Source organism: Ptychodera flava, chromosome 8 (genome assembly GCF_041260155.1).
Source record: "Ptychodera flava strain L36383 chromosome 8, AS_Pfla_20210202, whole genome shotgun sequence".
Classification (NCBI taxonomy): domain Eukaryota; kingdom Metazoa; phylum Hemichordata; class Enteropneusta; family Ptychoderidae; genus Ptychodera; species Ptychodera flava.
This window is the reverse complement of record NC_091935.1, coordinates 19916825-19936675: the sequence shown is the minus strand read 5'-3', so window position 1 is coordinate 19936675 and position 19851 is coordinate 19916825. Positions and strand designations below refer to the sequence as shown.

The following is a 19851-nucleotide window of genomic DNA, read 5'->3' as shown; positions in this document are numbered from 1 at the left end:
AAAGTTTTAATCTGGCGTGCGGATATGCAGGTGAATGGCTATTTATACCTCCGGGAAATGGACTGAGAGGGCGCTGTGGGAACTTATTTGAATATTGGGCGGATGTTTAAGCCAACAGGTGAAAGAGTATTGAGTTTCTGGATCCATAGTGATTCGATTTGTTTACGCAGCTTATCATCTGACTGATATATTTGCACTATCGCGGAAATTGTACACTGCATGAAAACCCAATAATACATACTGTATTTGCGTGGATTATTGCCTGTATTTTAGCTGAAGAGTGCACATACAGATGAATACAGTCAATAATCCTTGGCGTGTATTCAGCAAGCCTGTATTTATGTGGATTCATGTGAATTTACGTGTATTATTCTATAATACAGGTAATTCATTTGTGTGAATTTATCTGTATTATTGCGTTTTCATGCAGTATGTAATGTCGTTGATGTCATGCTGATCAGAGTTGAAATGGGTGGCTACAGGGGTGTCTTATTGTGGCGAGTAGTCGAGAGATGATTGTTGAAACGTAGTCTAAGTGAAGTCTTAGTTTCACCCACATATTGTTTTGAGCAACGTTTGCATGTGATGAGATAAATGATGTTTTTACTTTGACAGCTCATATTATTTCTGATTTCATGGATGGTATTATTGGCTGTGCTAGTGAAATGGGTGATATCCGATGAAAATTTGCAAACATAATGCGTCAAAAACATTATGTAATCTTCTCATAAAAGAATACGCTCACCAGGCGCATCTACATGCTAATGAAGTCAATAACATTGCATCATCAATAAAGACAAGATTCCAACACAAGGTGCCCGTGAACATCACTCAACAAATACAACAATGGGAACATGACATCAAACATGAACAAACAGAACTCTTCTACGACATCATCGCAGTTGCGAAGTCACTCACAACACAAGAAATCAACTACGGTCATCAATCTAACTCAAACCAAACTCACGGAACACGAAAGAAACCTCCTTGATAAGGGCTTGTCTTTCTGCCCCACCCCGACGAAAGCTAACAAAGTTCAACTAGCCATCGATATGAACACTTTCCACCGTCGTCTACGCTTGGCGGAATATTTCTTCGACGATGAAACAGAGGACACGACAAAATATGTCAATGAACCATTCCGCAAAAAGAATCTCTTCACACCACCTCCGAACCGTGATTCATTTCTAGAGGCATTCATCACTTTGACCAAGGAAGATACAGAAGATCATTCAATATTCAGAACTATGAAAGACAATCTTACCAAATCAGAGAGAGATGCATTAGAATCACTCAGGAAGAAGAGGGACTGGATCATCAAACCAGCAGACAAAGGGTCAGCTACGGTAATAATGAACAGGTCAGACTACATCTTAGAAGCTGATAAGATTCTGAACAATACAAAACATTATAAAAGACTCAAATCAGATCCCACTAACAAAATCAATATTTCTATCAAAGCAGCCATTAATGATGAATACCAACAGGGTAATATTTCCAAGTCAACCCGGGATTATCTCATTTGCAACGACCCCAAACCAGGCACATTTTACATGTTGCCCAAAATACACAAGGAGGGCATCCCATTTAGACCAATTATTTCCACCATTAACCATCCAACACAAGGTATTTCTGAATACATAGATTATCATCTCCAACCACTAGCAGCGAAATTACCATCATATATCAAAGACACGACCCACTTTTTACAGATAATCCATAATCTAGAACACATTCCTCCAGGAAGCTCCATGATAACATTTGACGTGGTTTCTCTGTATCCAAGTATTCCCATAGAGGAAGGCATACAAGCCTGTCGTAAGGCCTTAGATCGTAGATCCGACAAGACGCCACCCACAAATACTATCATACGTTTTTTAAAATTAGTCCTCTACAGCAATAACTTTGTCTTCAACAACCAACACTTCCTACAAATTCACGGTACAGCCATGGGCCAAAAGATGGCACCTAGTTATGCCATTATCTATATGGGTGACCTGGAAGAAAAAATCCTACAGGACGCACCCTCAACACCACTTCTATGGCATCGATTTATCGATGACATTTACAGCATTTTCGTAGCAAACATGCAAGCCATTACTGCCTTCTTTAAGTTTCTCAATTCATATCATCCCACTATCAAATTCACCATGGAGATATCCAAGACGAGCATCCCATTTCTAGATGTCAAAGTTCATGTGGATGATCACGGCAAAATTATGACCGATTTATACGAAAAACCCACCGACACCCATCAGTATCTTCATTTTAATTCCTCACACCCTAGACATGTTAAACGAGGTTTACCATATAGCCTGGCCATTCGAATTTGTCGCATTTGTTCAGAAACTCATTGGAGAGACACACACCTTTCTGAACTACAATTTTCTCTCTTGGAACGAGGCTACCCACGAAATCTTGTGGTAAACCAAATCGAACGTGCCAAGGCGATCCCCAGAACAAACTTACTGCAATACCATAATAAACAACCCCAAACCCGCATCCCCCTTGTCACCACCTTCAATCCTCGTCATCCCGACTTGAAAAAAGTTATCTCCACACACTTAACACTCTACACAAATCACCAAGATGTACACAGGCGATACCAGATACACCTATCACATCATCAGTCCGGGTCAGCTCCAAAATTGGAGACGCTATACCATAATATTTCCCCCCTCTCATTAGCCAATCAGCGGCCAGCGCGCCATCAGTAAAAATTGTATTTCCTGGCAACCTCCACATGCGTCCTTCGTTACGTACGCCATACTGTGTCGAACTCCCGCGCCGTATTCTGTCATAATGTCGAACAGTTGTGTGGCCACTCTGTCAAAACACAATTTCAAAATCGCGTACCGTTTTAATTCTGGCTAAGACAACCTAACCCCATATATCGCTGTGATTCCTAGACTCTGGCTTGAAGTCCTGCGAAATGTAAATCGTGTACCTACACAGATCGTTCAGAATACCCCATTTGTATCGGAGATGGCAGCGATACAAATTCTACCGTATGGGGAACAGTTGTGTGGCCACTCTGTCAACACATTTTCAAAATCGCGTACCATTTTTAGTCTGCGTTTGACAACTACAAAACAGGTATCGTTTTAAAGCTCTGACATTGCTCTTCTTTCTTGCAAAATGTTATACGCGTACCTACACAAATAACCTTTATAACAGTATTTCTAATAGAGATGACGAACATCCACAAAATGATTCTCGGTACTTGAGCGAAATCGATAAACTGGGGGTAGAAATGAATCGTCAATATTTCGAATATTTGTTCACTAATCGGACTCCTTGTTGGACATGACCTTCTGCAGAACACGTGGATTATGTTGACTGTCGAAATTCGTCGAAATTCACAAGACAGGGGGCTTAATAAGCGGCCCAAAACTGCCGATCACACTTGGTGGGTAATTTGTGACCAAGCGTGACCTGTACTTTATTAATGATGTAATCTGGTCGATGATTGGCTGAATGCCGGAATACATTATCATAATGAGTCTCCAATTTTGGAGCTGACCCGGACTGATCATACGTCGTACAGAAATCTCCGCGATCTTCTGGTTCACCCGACATCAGTACGTCCATTACACACAAACTCTGGTTTCTTTAAATGCGGCCTCAAAAAGGGCATGCAATGTTTGCAAATTTTCATCGGATATCACCCATTTCACTAGCACAGCCAATAATACCACCCATGAAATCAGAAATAATATGAGCTGTCAAAGTAAAAACATCATTTATCTCATCACATGCAAACGTTGCTCAAAACAATATGTGGGTGAAACTAAGACTTCACTTAGACTACGTTTCAACAATCATCTCTCGACTACTCGCCACAATAAAGACACCCCTGTAGCCACTCATTTCAACTCTGATCAGCATGACATCAACGACATTACAATTTCCGCGATAGTGCAAATATATCAGTCAGATGATAAGCTGCGTAAACAAATCGAATCACTATGGATCCAGAAACTCAATACTCTTTCACCTGTTGGCTTAAACATCCGCCCAATATTCAAATAAGTTCCCACAGCGCCCTCTCAGTCCATTTCCCGGAGGTATAAATAGCCATTCACCTGCATATCCGCACGCCAGATTCCAACCTTGGGCGTCGGACTGCAAGGTGGGTACATCATTTCCAATCGATCGACTTTCTCAGACAATTCCACAGTTTAAAGTTTCGTAAAGCAATGTTTCTTAATGTACAACATTTATTTATAAGCACGATCTTTGTATTTTCCGTTATACAGTACACCTGAAGAAGCTCCAGTTTTGGAGCGAAACGTTGTGTCACAAGTTTATTAAAATACGTTCGGACCAAACAACTGGTGGTTGTGGTAGTGTGTATCAATCAAGTTTTCTATATGATTCCACTCCACTCTCCACTGGGGATCAACTGCTCACGTCCTATTGATACTATATATATATATATATATATATATATATATATATATATATATATATATATATATATATATATTATATATAATATATATATATATATATATATAATATCTCAAATGAGCCGACCAGAGTTGATCCTACGATACAATTGAGCTAACAACAAATTTTAATAGGTAGCGATCTTTCCTAATTGAATTGTTTTCTTTAAAGTTTAGGCCACTGGCCCCGTGTGCCACACAAAATACCACACAATAATACACTCAAAGGTCAACACTTAGAAAACAATCAAAAAAGGAAAAATGGTTACAGTATCTTAGGAGTTTTCACTCCGTCTCGTAAACGCATAAAACAAAAATCTGCATAAATTTCAGATAACATCAGAATTTTTACTTTGTAATAATTGTATAAATTTATCAATATTTGGTAAAATGTAATAGCAATTGGGTATGTATTTTGTCCTGAGTTCTGTGTACATAGGACAAACTAGCAAGAAATGAAAAACACATTATCACAACTAAAAACTCTATGTTCCTTGACAAGACCCTCCTGTCGCCCTCTTTCAATATTCAATGAATGTGACGATATACGGAAGGATGTAATGTATTTTTGAAGACTGGTTCATGGAAAGTTGAAAATAATTTTCTAAACATAGCGAATTCTTAAATAATGTATGAGTAGCTTATCTGTTGTAACTATTTATCTGATCATGCCAATTCAGGACATCAATATCTCTGCAACGTTGTCTATAAACTGTAATAAAAATACAACTTCAAGAGCCACTCTCACTGCTGCATTTATTACACATTTCTTTTGTCTAATTAGCTGTTTACAAAATTTAACATGTACTTTTTTCGATATTGTAACCGTCTATATGCCCCCAAACCTCTCTTCCATAGTGTAAAATAATGAGGATTTTTGAATCAAAGATTTAAAGCAAAACTCCATAGCTTCATCCTGAGACAATGTATTTTGAATTAACGTAAACAGTGCTTTTGTAACTAGGTCAGCCAAGACCTCCTGCGCTTTACTCCAGAGACCCTTAATGAAAATACAACATCCAAATATTTGAAAATAAGATACAACTGATATTTGTGTCCCTTCATAAAACCATCGTTCTTACTTGCGTAGTCGTCCACCCTTTCGAAATACAACAATATTTGTTTTGTCAAGGTTTACCCTAGTTTTGAATTTTGTACAATAAGATCTTTCCTAATATCGATATATATTCATAGATTTGACCAAAGTTTATGACTTTTTTGCTTTGCAATGTATTGAAGAGAATATGATATAACAGTAATGAAAGTCGTTTAGTTTTTTACATCACCTATTTACAACTTTGCGTATTAAACGAACTTTCCTAATTAGGGATACGAGACTGATAGGATATGACAAAAGTTGATGAAAAAATTGGCACCTCCTTACAGATAATTACTTACATATATCCTTGACATTTTTTCAATTGAAACTGCACATGGTGAATATTGCTCATAACATTGATTTTTAATAATTGTAATTAAGTTGCAATTTCATGGCAACAAGTCAGAGTAATGTGTCAATTACAGACAACCACAATAGTTACTGAAACACGGGAGCATTTTTATCAGTTTGTGTCTTGAACACGATTGGAACTAATTTGGGATAATTGGATTAACATATTTTTCAAATTTCTCAAAGTGTTAGATGCCATATAGCTGAATGTTGTAATATTACAAATTACTCATAATAAGAAAAGCAGATGAGCTTACATTTGCAGGTTAAAACGACCTTACTTCATCATCCAATTATCCCAAATTAGTTCCAATCGTGTTCTTGTTCCTTGTCAGAAAACGGCAAATTATCAATGCTGATAAGCCACCCTGTTAAAGGTTTTGAGTATGTCTCAAAATGTCGCCATCAAGAAAAATACTATTTGTCAAATTCTAAACTACCAAGCACCGTATTGCAATGATAAAAATATATACAGTGATACCATGGTTGGAGCTAATCTGTATGACGGATACAAGGCACATGAAACTTAGATATCATTACTTTGTGCTTGAAGAAATTGATGCCGTTGGTTGTCATGCTCTGCTTTTACATGGAGCACATTGATTTCTTACACTTATACATAAACATATACCTCCAGTAAATTAAAATGTATGAACAGCTTATTCCTTTCATGCCTTACTAAGACAATGAACAGACCGCACAATTGTCACTTAGTCAAACATTGGTCCAACCACTGCTAACAGTTAAAATGTAAAACCATTCAACTTCAATTACCTGCACACTGTGTCGTCGTTTTGGTTATTGTTTCTTTGCTGCCTTCACCTTTGGTTCCAGGCCTCTTAACAGTCACTGTGAAATCGTAAGTGCTCGACCAGTCAAGGCCATTGATGTCTGTGCTATAAACCGTCTGACCGATCAGTCACTGAAAATTTTCGATGCAGATTCCAATCACCAGAAGCTCTCGTCTTAATGTAGTAAACACTGTAAGACTCCACAGGTCCATCGCCGAAGTCAATTCCTTCTCTCCCATTTCTGCCAGGTGACGGTTGCGTGAAATGTCCCCACAGTGACCACTGGCGCATTCATTTCTGAGAAACGCGGTAGTGCTGAATAGAAATCACATCATTTGGACAGAAATCAATCTCTGAATGATTCAACAATTTCATCAATTAGCCTACACACATTCACAAGTCGTACAATTTCGTAAAAGTTCAGAGATAACTTTCATATTTCGTTTGAATTGATGATATTGTACGTTCGCTCGAAGCACAGTGAGAAACAAGCAAGTACAAAAGTTCTGTTCTTACATCAATATACTAATAAATAAATAAATAAATCTCAAGTGATACTTTACTTTCAAAATTTTGACTTGATCGTCGCGTCTATTTTGCAGTCAGCATCAAAAGGGATTCAATTTCTGGGTCAGAAAAGGGGGTTCTGCTATGTAAGCACAAATACGCATGGGTACAGATAGTGGGCCCGGATGCTACTTACTGTGCCCTCTGTTGTAGTTTGGTGTAATTTGTTCATGAAATTATATTAACATGTGAAATTGGCAATTTTATCGTTTAAACGCAATGGGGAATAGAGGATAACGTCTGAGCGTGTTTTGGTGTTCTGTGCAACTGGCAATCTATGTAGTTACACATTTCTTCCAAACTCATAGTAGAGTGACTCCTTCATTTACGGTCGATTGATGATATGCACCATTTTGGCGCCGATATACCGCTTAAACGGTTTGGAACAGCTGTTGACTGTGTAATTGTGAAAGCGCAGTCAACGCATGCACACAAAGAAGATGGCTGTGTCTCTGCGACAGCAACGGGTGACTGGGGTACTTTCGATTTTTCTGCGAGAATTTAATGAGTTGTGTTACCAAACACCGTACTAACTTGCCATATTGGGTTAGGCCGCATTCACAAACACCTGCGGAGGGGGGTTAAGGGGAACTTGAAAAAATTACAACATGCCAGGGGTATCTTAAACAATTGACATTGCAATCGGGGACTTGAAAATTTATTAATTATCAAATTCTTTTCAAATACCTTCTGGCGTTTTCATTTCCTGCCATTTCCATTTTCGGCGCGCCCTTCGGGAGTAAGATTAGGGTATATTACACAATTATGATCCGAGCAGCCACCTTGAGGCAAAAGATTTAGTTTGTCATGTCCTATTACCAAACCCTTTGTTGTGCAAAATTGTCCTCTATAATGAGTAAAAGTTTAAACTTTTCAATAACAATTTGGGAGATAACTTATTTGATAACATTCCCTCATTGACAATTTGAGTCGAGGTCATTGTCAAACATTCATGTTGCCGTATGTACATTTTTATTTTTTAAAGACTTTGACAGAATGCAAACAATTAAGAATAGTGCATATAGTGTCATCATTAACTACTGGAAGCTTCAGGTCAAACAAACTTTAAATAACATTTGAATTTAGGAGATGATAACCTTTGTGTTATTTGTAGTTTCCACGTAGCCTACAATTTATAGTAAACAAATTTTCAGTGAAATTCCAAAATCAAATTCCTTGCACACACATGTACTTGTAACCACGATAGTCTAATCAATTACATTAATATAACTTATCAGACTTCCATAATACACAGATTTAGCTAGTTTTGTATTGTAAAAAAATCATTCGCAGTTTCCTCATAGACTACAATGTATAGTGGATCGACTTTTCTGCAAAATTCCAAAATCAAATTTCTTGTACTTATATGCACAGTAACCACCCTCTTCTAATCAAATACAATTATGGCAATTATTCAGGTCCATATATGCACAAATATTGCAAGTTTTAAATTGGGAAAAAAAATTTCACAGTTTTGTCATAGACTCCCATGTATAGTGGATCAATATTTTCGTGAAATTCCAAAATGAAATTTCTTGTACACATGTGCACTTGTAAACACCCATGCTAATCAAGTACATTTATATCAGTTATCAAACGTCATACATGAATAGATATTGCTAGTTTTATATTGGAAAATACGCGTTCATAGTTTCATAATTAACATTATCGATGAAATCAAAAAATCATTTTTTGTACACACATGCACTTTTTTACCTGCCACTTCAAACAAAGTACACCAACATGAATTATCACACACATATAAATGTGAGATACAGTTTGTTCTTATGGGAAAATGTTAGTAGTTTGCCCAATAGACAATAAAACATGTCATTTCCCGTGTGTATTTTTCACATCCCGAAGTTTTACGATCGTTTCTGATTATGACCCGAAATCCCCCGAAGGTTTGTTGTTGTGCTGATTGACGATATTCTAGGGAGTCCATAATAAGTTCGAACGACGCAATTAATTTACCTCCCACTGCGAAGACTTTATATACAGCATTATGCCTTTACCTCAGGTAAGTTTTTTAAAACTTCTCCTTAGTTTTTGTCGTTTTCATTATTCTCAATCAGTTGTATTATATTTTTAACCAATACCACATAAATATCAGTTTTTACGTGTAAAATATTAGCCGCCTCTGATGACTACATTTTGTCGTCTGCCACACAGTTACCTGTGGTTCGATACTTAGCGGCCGCCGCGTGGTATGCGTCTATGCATACACGCGGCGGCCGCTATGTATCAACCGCACGTAACTGTGCTAGTCACCTATGCGAATTCTGGTGGAATCAACAAAAATTGTTTTCGTTTTTTCGCCAAGTCAGTAAGACTCAGCTTTCTCCCACGGGGCATGACCGATCACCGACGCGAGTGGTACTGTGGCGTACAGCAGCGTCAGCGTAGACTCGTACTCCATAGCTTAGTTGACAATGGCCCCAGTGCCGAACGTTCGATGTTCGGAAGCTGAATTTAGGTGGGCCACCGGAATTTAAACTTTTACTTTTTTGAGGACATGCATGTTTTTATCGATATCTCGCGATCCGCGCGCAGTCGCAACGTCAATATCGACCGTTGGCATTAAAAATATTTTTTTTAAATGCTACCAAATGGGAGTGCCACTTTAAACACATTGCGAGTTTGTTAAGGGTATTTAAAAAAAATCTGTGAGAACTTTTTTCGAATTCCCCCTAAGAGGTGTTTGTGAATGCAACCTTACAGAGTATACATGCTATTTTTCTCAGCCTTAAAGTCGTCCCGATACAGTCAGTTTCGACCGGCTGCCGCCTCGTGAGAATGACAGATTTTAGGCGACTCTGAGATCGTCGAGTACAAATACAAGATGTGTTTACCCTCATTACAAGTCAATGTGTGTACATTGTCTCCTTTTCACCTCTATTGTCTTAAACTAGTAGCCTACATAATATTCCTTACCAAATAGTTCATTGTCGTTAGTTCCTTTGAATGGTCGCCAACTCTACAAGTGTATGTCAGGCCATGGTCAGCAGGTACACTGCTATAGTTACTTGTTGAAAGGTATATTCCATTGACATAATGACTTTTACGTGTAACAGGAGATCCAGACCGATCAACTAGTGTCACATTATCAAGTGATAAGACCGGATTCGAACTAAACGTACAAACGATAGAGCTTCGCTCACCAGGGTTGACTTTGGTGTTATACAAGGACCATATCGTAGGGCTTCCATCTGAAAAAGTAAATTGACGCTTTAAGTAAAATTCCAAAGAGTAAACAGACCTTCAGTAAGATGTTCGCTTAAGGTAAATTGATTTGGAATACCCCAAGATCAAGATATGAGCATATTTTCCTTGCAATAATAAAAAGAGCTATTACCCAATATCGCCTGTTCCTGTGTCTTATCAGCATTCGTGTCATTTGTGCTGCGTCAGACACGAGACTAAGTCGAGTGTCTGACGCAGCACAAATGACACGAATGCTGATACGACACAAGGAACAGGCGATATTGGGTAATAACCGATTTATCATATACCCATGCCATAATTTAGTAATTTTTACTAAAAGTAACGAAAAACCTCAAATTTTGAGGCTTTACTTTATTACGGCTTGCGCATAAATATCAGAATATTTATGTGAACAGGCTTCATTCATAAAGTATAACGACATCGCTGCAAGTCGTCCTATATCTCAATGAAACCCAAGAAGAAAGACACCGGGATTACAAAAATCGTCATACAGAAGGAACATTTTAAGGTGCAATATGCTAATACTACTGTAACCGATCAAAACTGTCCTCAGCTTTAAATCTATCGTGATTTCAATGCGCCGATCGTCGTGCGGCACGGAGGTCGCGCAGAGAGGTGCCGCCATTTTGTTTGTTTACCCTGAGAGTTGCCATGTCAATAGTCGTCGCGCGCGACATGCCGTCACGCCACGCGCTCACTACCTGTTCGGCGTAGACCGTGCACAGTGGCGGCGCCGTGCGAACGGCAGAATGTTTGCTAGAGCTTGACCAAAAAATAAGAACTACGAAATCATGGGAAAACATTACAAGACTCAACATGTTATTTTCGTATTTGGCAACCAGAAATAACCCGTGTTCCTCGAAGCCTTCAATTTTTGACGTCGGCGACATTCGCTTCGCAGGCGGGGAATGGCAGCCATTTTGTTGTTTACGTTGTTTACCAACAAACTGCTAATGTAGTTCGGGAGAACTCGAAAACCGATGATGTTTATCGTGCATATCTCGACGTTTACCGTGAAATATCACGGCTGATATTTTACGGTGAACGTAACTAGGATGAAGCAATATGGGCATGGGTATATGATAAAGCATGAATGTTCATATGATTAACGAGAGGAAATTTAGGTTCGTTCCCTATCTTTTGATGTCTTAAGAGAAAGTTGCAATTTAATTTAGAACTGTCAATGTACAGTCTGAAGCTGTGAGTGTTTAGTATTACAGAAATCAATCAAAACGAACGTTTTCCTGTGATGAGACCTACCTTGTTGGCAGTCAGTAATATTTACATTAACCCAACCTGGAGCACACTCGCCGTTCAGACACAATCCCGTTGTCTTATCACAAGCTGCATTGTCTTTGCAGTGACACTTGTACTCACACAGCTCTCCATAAAATCCATCATTACACGAATCTGGAACTGAAACGACAGTTTCCATTTTGTGTATGTGAGTCTGAATCTGACGCAATATCAGAGCACAACGAAAATAATGTGGCTGTTCTTGACATGTTGAGTCAGAGAAAATTCATGCTTTTTTCTTACCTGTATTCTGGTTATATACCTAAATTTCATGTATATGTTGGGATCAAGGGAAACGTGGAATATACTGATAAGAGAACGTAATTACACATAATGATGACAAAATGACATTAACCGTCCAATAATCATTTCCATTCAAGGTAATACATTACCAGGTCCATGGGACATTTGAGATTTACAAATTTAAGTAGGACCATCCTGAACCACTGATAGTTAGTGGTGGTACCAGGTGTCCGGAATGGGTAAGCGTACCCTGCTAGCATGCTTCACCCGTCAGGATTGGTCCCAAAATTGTCTAAATATTGTATGAAGTGATACAGTATATGAATCACTGTAATAAGTCAAAGCCGGGAATGCTGTCGCTAATCATTTGAGTGATCGAGGTGTCATATTTGGCCACAATGTCGTCATATCGACCGTAGAACTTTTTGAAAGTCCTCACGAGTCTTTTGGATGTATATCCCTGTCTCACTAGTTTTGATACCAATAAGCTGTGTCTCATTTGAAAATCAGCGTAGGAATCACAAGCCCTACAATATCTGAGAAGTTGAGACACGTACACACCATAAGCAGGTGCAGATGGAATATTACTTGATAAGTGGGGATAATTTATGATTTCAAAATCGAAATCATCCTTTTGTCATACAGCTTAGTGTGTAGCCCATTAGTACCCACTTGTAGGAACAGATCAAGATATGAAGCTGAGTTCTTACTCTCAGTTGTTTCTTTGATTTCAAACTCATCAGGGTAGATATGATGTAAGTAATTTGATATGTCTGGATTGTCTAGACTAATCAGATCATCAATATATCTGTGCGTGTTGTTAAAACGCCTTGCAAGTTTTTTAGACCCTGCTTTGTAGAGAGATTGTAGGAACTCTGCTTCATGATGAATAGAGAAATAAGTCAGAAAGAAGTGGTGCACAATTTGTACCCATTGGTATGCCGATAGATTGTTGAAAGATCATACAACCAAACTTAACAAATATGTCGTCGATTAAGAAATTAAACATTTTAATAATTTCTTCATCTGTGTTTTTATGCTTGGTATCCATGTTGTTACTGAAATAAACTGACCTATGTTTGATGATAACGTATTGGTACCGTAGAATTAATCGTCATGACGTTGTACATGATATTACATTGTGACCACCTGCTGCTAAGAGGCCAAGTTTTGTTCGGTCATATAAGATTGATAACACATGAGAGCAAAAACAATCACTGTTTATTGCCTACTCTGTGGATGGTGCTTATGACGATAACGGTGATGAATGAATGCCTCCGATTATGGTAAAGAGCAACAATGACAATAGCTCTGGTGCGTAAGCGTGCCCTCTTCTTTCGGTGTCTTCTTACAATACGGTACAATGCATGTACCTGCCAACGTTACGTGCGTTCATATGTACGTACTATGTATGCATGTATGCATGCATTCATGCACGCATGTATGTATGTATGTATGTATGTATGTATGTATGTATGTATGTATGTATGTATGTATTATGTATGTATGTATGTATGTATGTATGTATGTGTTCTGAATGTGAATATGAATTTGCAATGGACCAGGTACCAAAGTAAAGTAACATACAACAGTCATAGACCAGGGCTCGAAATTAACCCTTTTCCCTGGTACCAGGGAAGACTACCATTTTCTGAAGTTGGCAGCCCAGGGACAATGGCTGGTAGCTCATGCATATTTTTAGTTTAGGTATTGTTTCATTAACAAGAGGAGAAAAATCTATTTTTCAAGATTCTGCCAATGAAGTGAATTTGTTAGTCATTTGATGTGAATACTTGCACACCTTATTACCCAAAGGAAACTAAATAATTGACGACAGTGACACTAAAACCTTTGGTGACCTATCATTGTATTGACAACCCGTTTCATATTCTAGGAGTTGCATGCCAATTTTGATAGTCGTCATGGCAATGGCCAACGCGTTCTCAGCAGGGCTAAAACAGACCTCGGGCTTTCTTAAGTAGAGAGGGGTTTGTGATTGATACATTTTGATCAAAATGCAATGAGAATACGTTTTCATTGGCCATCATTTTCTGTGCCTGTCATCCAAGTACATCAGTTGAGATATTGAAACTTTGTTGCAAAGTTCCATCGCAAGGTTGTCTTTGTAATTTGCAAAACAAAGTCATAGTCTGGGCTTACTGTGTCCAGCTGGGTTTGACTGCATTTAGTTCGTCCAAAAGTGAAAGACCGGACATGGCACGCCAAGTGCGACTGAATTTCATGTCCCACGCTTTGGAAGTCCATGTGGACTACCATTTCATGGACTTTGGTAGTCCAAGGGAAAGTTGGTTGTCTGTGGACGCGGGACTACCGCTATTTCTAGCCCTGCGGACGCATAAGTATTGTTCAATGTATAGGCCTGCATAAACACGAATGAAGTTACCCTACATTTCACCCTTTGGTTTGCATACTTTTCACTAAAGTTACACGACTACCATATCAACTAATAATTATCGACATTTCTATGGTTTTTCGGTCATCGATTACCTCAAATATATTTCACAAAAAAATACAATTCAACTTCATTCAATTCAATTCAATTCAGTTCATTATTGTGTGTCCATAAGATGCAGAATTTTGCTCTTCGGCTCATCGATATAGCATCAAATGTAAACCAACGCCAATCAATAAATCAAGCGGGTGCCTATCGACTATTTATTCATTTATATTACCTAACGAGTCATTGTCAGTTATCCTGAACATTGGCACAACTCTCCGAGTCGTGCTTGACAACACTGGTCTGAAGTTGCTAAACGGAACATTTTGGCTTTCAGTAACGGTAAGTCGTTTAAGTTTCAGTGAGTATGACATATCAATATTGAGATTATTTTCCTCCAGAGGCGTAATCTATATACATCCAATGTGACAAATTATTAAAACTGACAGGCCCCCTTCTCAAGCACGATAAGTAGCCGTTTTAATGTAATTGGACGACATAGCTTATCTGTCTGTTACTATCTGTATGCACTACTTTCATCTTGGAAAACGTCCATCTATACAGTAAAATGACTGTCCCTGCGACTGTATGCACTGTCTGATAATATATTTTACATTTTACTAAATCTCTATTTGCTCTATTTTTAAAAATCATCTTTCGATAAGATGGTTTGAAATAACACCAACTGATTTAAAAATGTATTCCCAAGTGTGACAACAGAACATTTTTTCAAAAATAAGCGATTATCGCACAAATTAGATTTTGACAACTAACGCGAATCAAATATGGCCGGCCCAACTATATGCATAATCACCTGAATTTAACCAACGAAATCCAAACTAAGGTTTGAAATAGTGACATTTTCAAAGACAACATGGCTTATTGAACGGAGAATCAAAAAACAAATCTTCGATGATTGAACAGTATTTGGTTTAGTAAGTTTGGGGTTTTAAGAGTACACCAGGACTCACTGGCATTTGAATCCCCTCCCACTCACTCACCACTGTTACATTCACATTATCCCTATCAAATCATGACACAGTGACATGCGAGTCTGCATGTATCAAGAGCAATGAAATAAGTGTGCTGATTGGCCTAACACACACACACACACACACACACACACACACACACACACACTGGTACTTACTACGACACTCGGGTCCACCCCATCCCGTCTCACAAAGACTACCATTTATACATTCACCTGTAGCCTTATTACAACCATTAGCGCAATGACATGTCTGGGTGCATCCAGCGCCGTACTTTCTATCCGGACAGTCTGTCGATAGATGAATGGGTAAGTAGAGATTTCTGGATACTTTACAAAGTAAAGAATAGATTTTTATAAATAAAGCTGACTTTCCTTGAAAAACATATAGTGGACTATGATGTTACTTTGATTGATTCAAACCATACGATCGTGTTTAGCTTCTGATAACAGATACATGGTTTAACTTGCTTGATGCAAACCTGGAACAGTTTATTAATTATAACATTTTTTTAGTGATAAAGGTATTCGGTTAGTCTATTCTGTTTTGTTTATGGCTTTCCACACTCATTTAAAGACAAAATGATACTTGCAAATGATTATGAGCCTGTATGACTTCAATAATGTTGCTCAATGCTCATTACAGTGGACGTAGATGTAAAACGCAACAGTTACTGTACGAGGTTCAGTGGTAGGAGCATTATTCATCACCCCTATCAATTAGCTTATTGCCGCAGAAGATTAGATTTGGATTTTTTAAGAGTTAGAGAAACAAATTACGCAGTAAATTAACAACGATACAAGGATCAAGGAACGGTTACTATTTTATCGCATACATATACATAGACCCAGTTTTCCCTACAGTATGGACGTCACACTATAGGTATATGACTAAGATGAATCCATATTCAACATGTGGTGGATATCGGACCCGGACTTTTTTGAAAACGTAAACAAACCAGATGTGAACTGAATGTGCTAACGTGTTTTACATCAGTTTCATTAATAGTAGTACGCTTCCTAGAAGAATAAGATATATGTTATATTCATTATATGTAGAAGGTTTAATCAACTTTCGCACAGTACTCTCAGAGTTAAATTACTTATTACAAAAAATTATTTAATGCAAATAGCTGTTTATTAAAGTTGACACTGCTTAATGCTTCGTGGGACAATTAGATATTTATCAGACCACATATTTGTAGCACGTTTCATTATAATTTCATGCTGTAATTTTGGAGTATATCTCTCATGACAAAGTTCATCAAATATGCAAATGACCCTTAATAAACCTGACATTGCTCAATGTTTCATAGCACAATTAGATATTTATCAGATCAATATCTGTAGCGGGTTTCACCGAATTTTGTGCCGTAATTTCAGAGTTATATACTCCGTAATTTCAGAGTTATATACTAATTACAAAGTTCATTAAATATGCAAATGAACCCTTAATTAACTTCACACTACTAAATGCTTTACACCACAGTCAGATATCTGTCTGATCAGTATCTGCAGCAGATTTCATCAAATTTGGTGCAGTTATTTCGGAGTTATATGACTAATTACAAAACTTCATAAAATATGCAAATGAGCTATTTATTAACTTGACACTGCCCAATGCTTCTCAGTACAATTAGATATATATCAGATCAATATTTGTTGCAGGTATCATCAAATTTGGTGCAGGAATTTCAGAGTTATGTCACTAAATTACAAAAGTTCATTAAATATGCAAATGAGCAGATAATTGACATGACACTCACAGTATCATCATAATGTTCTGAGATTGTCATCTGTGAAAAGTTTCATGAATTTTTTTGCAGTATTTCTTGTATATGTCGACACTGTCATTACTGTCTCCATAGGGAAACCATTATATGAAAAAAGATATTGCATAACTTCATTAATATGCAAGCCACACTAACCAAAATCTAATCAGTTCTTGCATTAGCATATGGTACCTGTCTACCAAATCTGACTTGAATCTGTTCAGGCGTTTTTGAGTTATCGTGTAAACAGACAGACAGACAGACAGAACACAAGACAGACAGACAGACATCGCTATGACATTAACCCACGTGTTTAACACGTGAACTAAAAATCAGCTGTTCAGAACTATTTTCAAATCCCTGAAATGCCAAAAGTGGGAGGGTAATGAAGCATATGGAAATATGAAGTATTAAAATATATGTGTAAAACACAAAATACCGTCGATACTAGAATGTTTTATGAATTTGTGTTTCTTTGTCGTTGATTTGCGATTGAAACGTTTGATTTCTACACCACTGACATTTATACACAATGTTACCGACATTTTGTGTTGTCTACCTCGTCAAAAGAGCCCCTGTCGATGTCCATCAAACAACATACTAATAAGCATAGCCGATAACCCAAGACACGTACCAATCATCCCTGCAGCAGTAAGAATGTTTTCTGAAGCAACATTGACGGGTTTCAAGTTCAACATCACGATCAATGCTGCCGCGGCAGTCAACGAGTCGAGCCCCCGGGTCGAGCCGAGGAAGCGAAGAGCGTTCATCATTTCTGACAGCAATGACGATACTCCGGACTTGAGACTCATCAGAAGAAACGCTTTTTTATTTTTCAAGAGCGACTAGTTCACAAGGTTATCAGTACATGTAAAGATGCAAGCTATTGTTTTGTCCATGATGTGCATAACGTTTCCTGTATGTACCTTGTTGTTGAACTTCGTCGTCTCGCGTCTGAGCTAAGAAAGACTCGTTTCTTGTAGTCTTACCGATTGAGTCAAAGACGAACACTGTTCTTCTTATATTTAAACAATCAAGCTCATTTTATTTGTAAAATATTGAACATACAATTGATAATTTCGTAAAACATAATAATTGGTAATTTTGAAAATTTCATACAAACTTTGCAAAGCAGAATTCTTTGAATGATGTTCGAATATTGACAAAAATAACCCGTTCTCGGTAGCTGCGGCTGAGTGTTGCGACGCCCCGCTTGCACGTTCAACAATTTTATGAATGAATTTTCACTCAAACTGATGTTATAGTAAGTACCAAATAAATACCTTGCATTAAAAATCCATAGTCTTTCCTATTTCCGCTTGATTCGCACAGAAAAAGCCTACGAGAGACGCTAATTATCCACAGGAGCAGCTTCGGCGTGCTCGAAGTTAAACCTCGACATATAGAACTGAGCGCAGTCAAGTTAGAAGTGACCAAGCCACGACCGCAATACACAAGTGTATGAATTCTTGCAAAATACTCCCTCTCGTTCTTTCCCAGTAATTATCATTCCTGAAAGCTTTATTCACGGAAAACTTGGTCTATGCATGTGATAAGTATATAATTCCCCCGTATTCCTCACTCGTGTGTCTGCGTGCGGACTAGCGACTCGTGATTCCTCGTGTAGCGGCCGTATCCCCCTCGCGTAGTACGGCTCGGAGGGATACTGCCGCTACATGGGGAATCGCGAGTCCGCGACGAAGACACACAGTAGGAATACGGGGGGATTATGGGATTATATATAAATATCCTATCAAAATCGGTACATGAACAATTGGTGTCACCATATCACTTACCAATCGCACAGTCAAGTCCCCATAGGATGCACTGCATGAACATCCATATGGATCAGCTATGCAGAATATCGATCCACGACAACCATCAGAATTGCCACTTGAACAATGCCTGACACAAGTCGCCCCCCATCTATTTCTACCACAACCTAAAAAAACAAATTATATCTCTTTCACTACAGTACAGCAACCGAGGAGGTTCAAGAATTTATTCTTATTAATATCTTTACTCAAGATTACAGAATTGACAATTCTTCTAGCTGTCATTTTTATTTTAATATTACATTGCACGTTCTTTGTGACTTATATTATACGTTTCATCACGCAATTCACTTTTTTTCAATGGCGACTTTGAATTAAGATTTCCTTTACATTTTAATCTTCGTTATGAAGTTAGTATTTATCATTTTCAAAATTAAATTAATTTTCATAGCGGGTTAAGTTGGATTTTGATTAAGTTTCTCGAAATTAAATTAATTGTCGTTTTCGGTATGTTTTTTGACATGTTGAAGATAATGAATGAATGGGTGACCATGCATATATTCGAACCCGGTTTTAGACAAATTAAATGAAACCATCGCAAAAATGATTTAATGGTCATGACCACTAATTCATTTTTGCGATTGTTTCATGTATCTTGTCTTAAGCCAGGGTTGAATATGATGCATGGTCACCCATTCATTCAGTATCTTTCAACATGTCAAACAATATAAGAAGTATCTTGCATCAAACAAAAATAATGAAAACGGCCGACTTTGTCCCTTTAATACCAAATGAACAACAGCGTATCTTATATCTTGTGAGCGTGCAATTA

General features: G+C 37.9%; 1 protein-coding gene across 1 annotated transcript; it reads left to right on the top strand.

The window, feature by feature from the left end:
• The first annotated feature begins 854 nt into the window (after positions 1–854).
• LOC139138002 (uncharacterized) lies at positions 855–18093 on the top strand. The gene is made up of 2 exons (XM_070706220.1): positions 855–2211; positions 17894–18093. Exons 1-2 carry the CDS (start codon positions 855–857, stop codon positions 18091–18093), a joined length of 1557 nt encoding a protein of 518 aa, XP_070562321.1.
• The last annotated feature ends 1758 nt before the right edge of the window (positions 18094–19851 follow it).

Bases quoted from the DNA above. Each gene is read 5' to 3' on its own strand.
- LOC139138002 (XM_070706220.1), top strand. From the start codon at position 855: ATGACATCAAACATGAACAAACAGAACTCTTCTACGACATCATCGCAG. The intron at 2,212-17,893 runs GCAAAATTATGA...TCATCCCTGCAG, and splicing joins AGTTCATGTGGATGATCACG to CAGTAAGAATGTTTTCTGAA.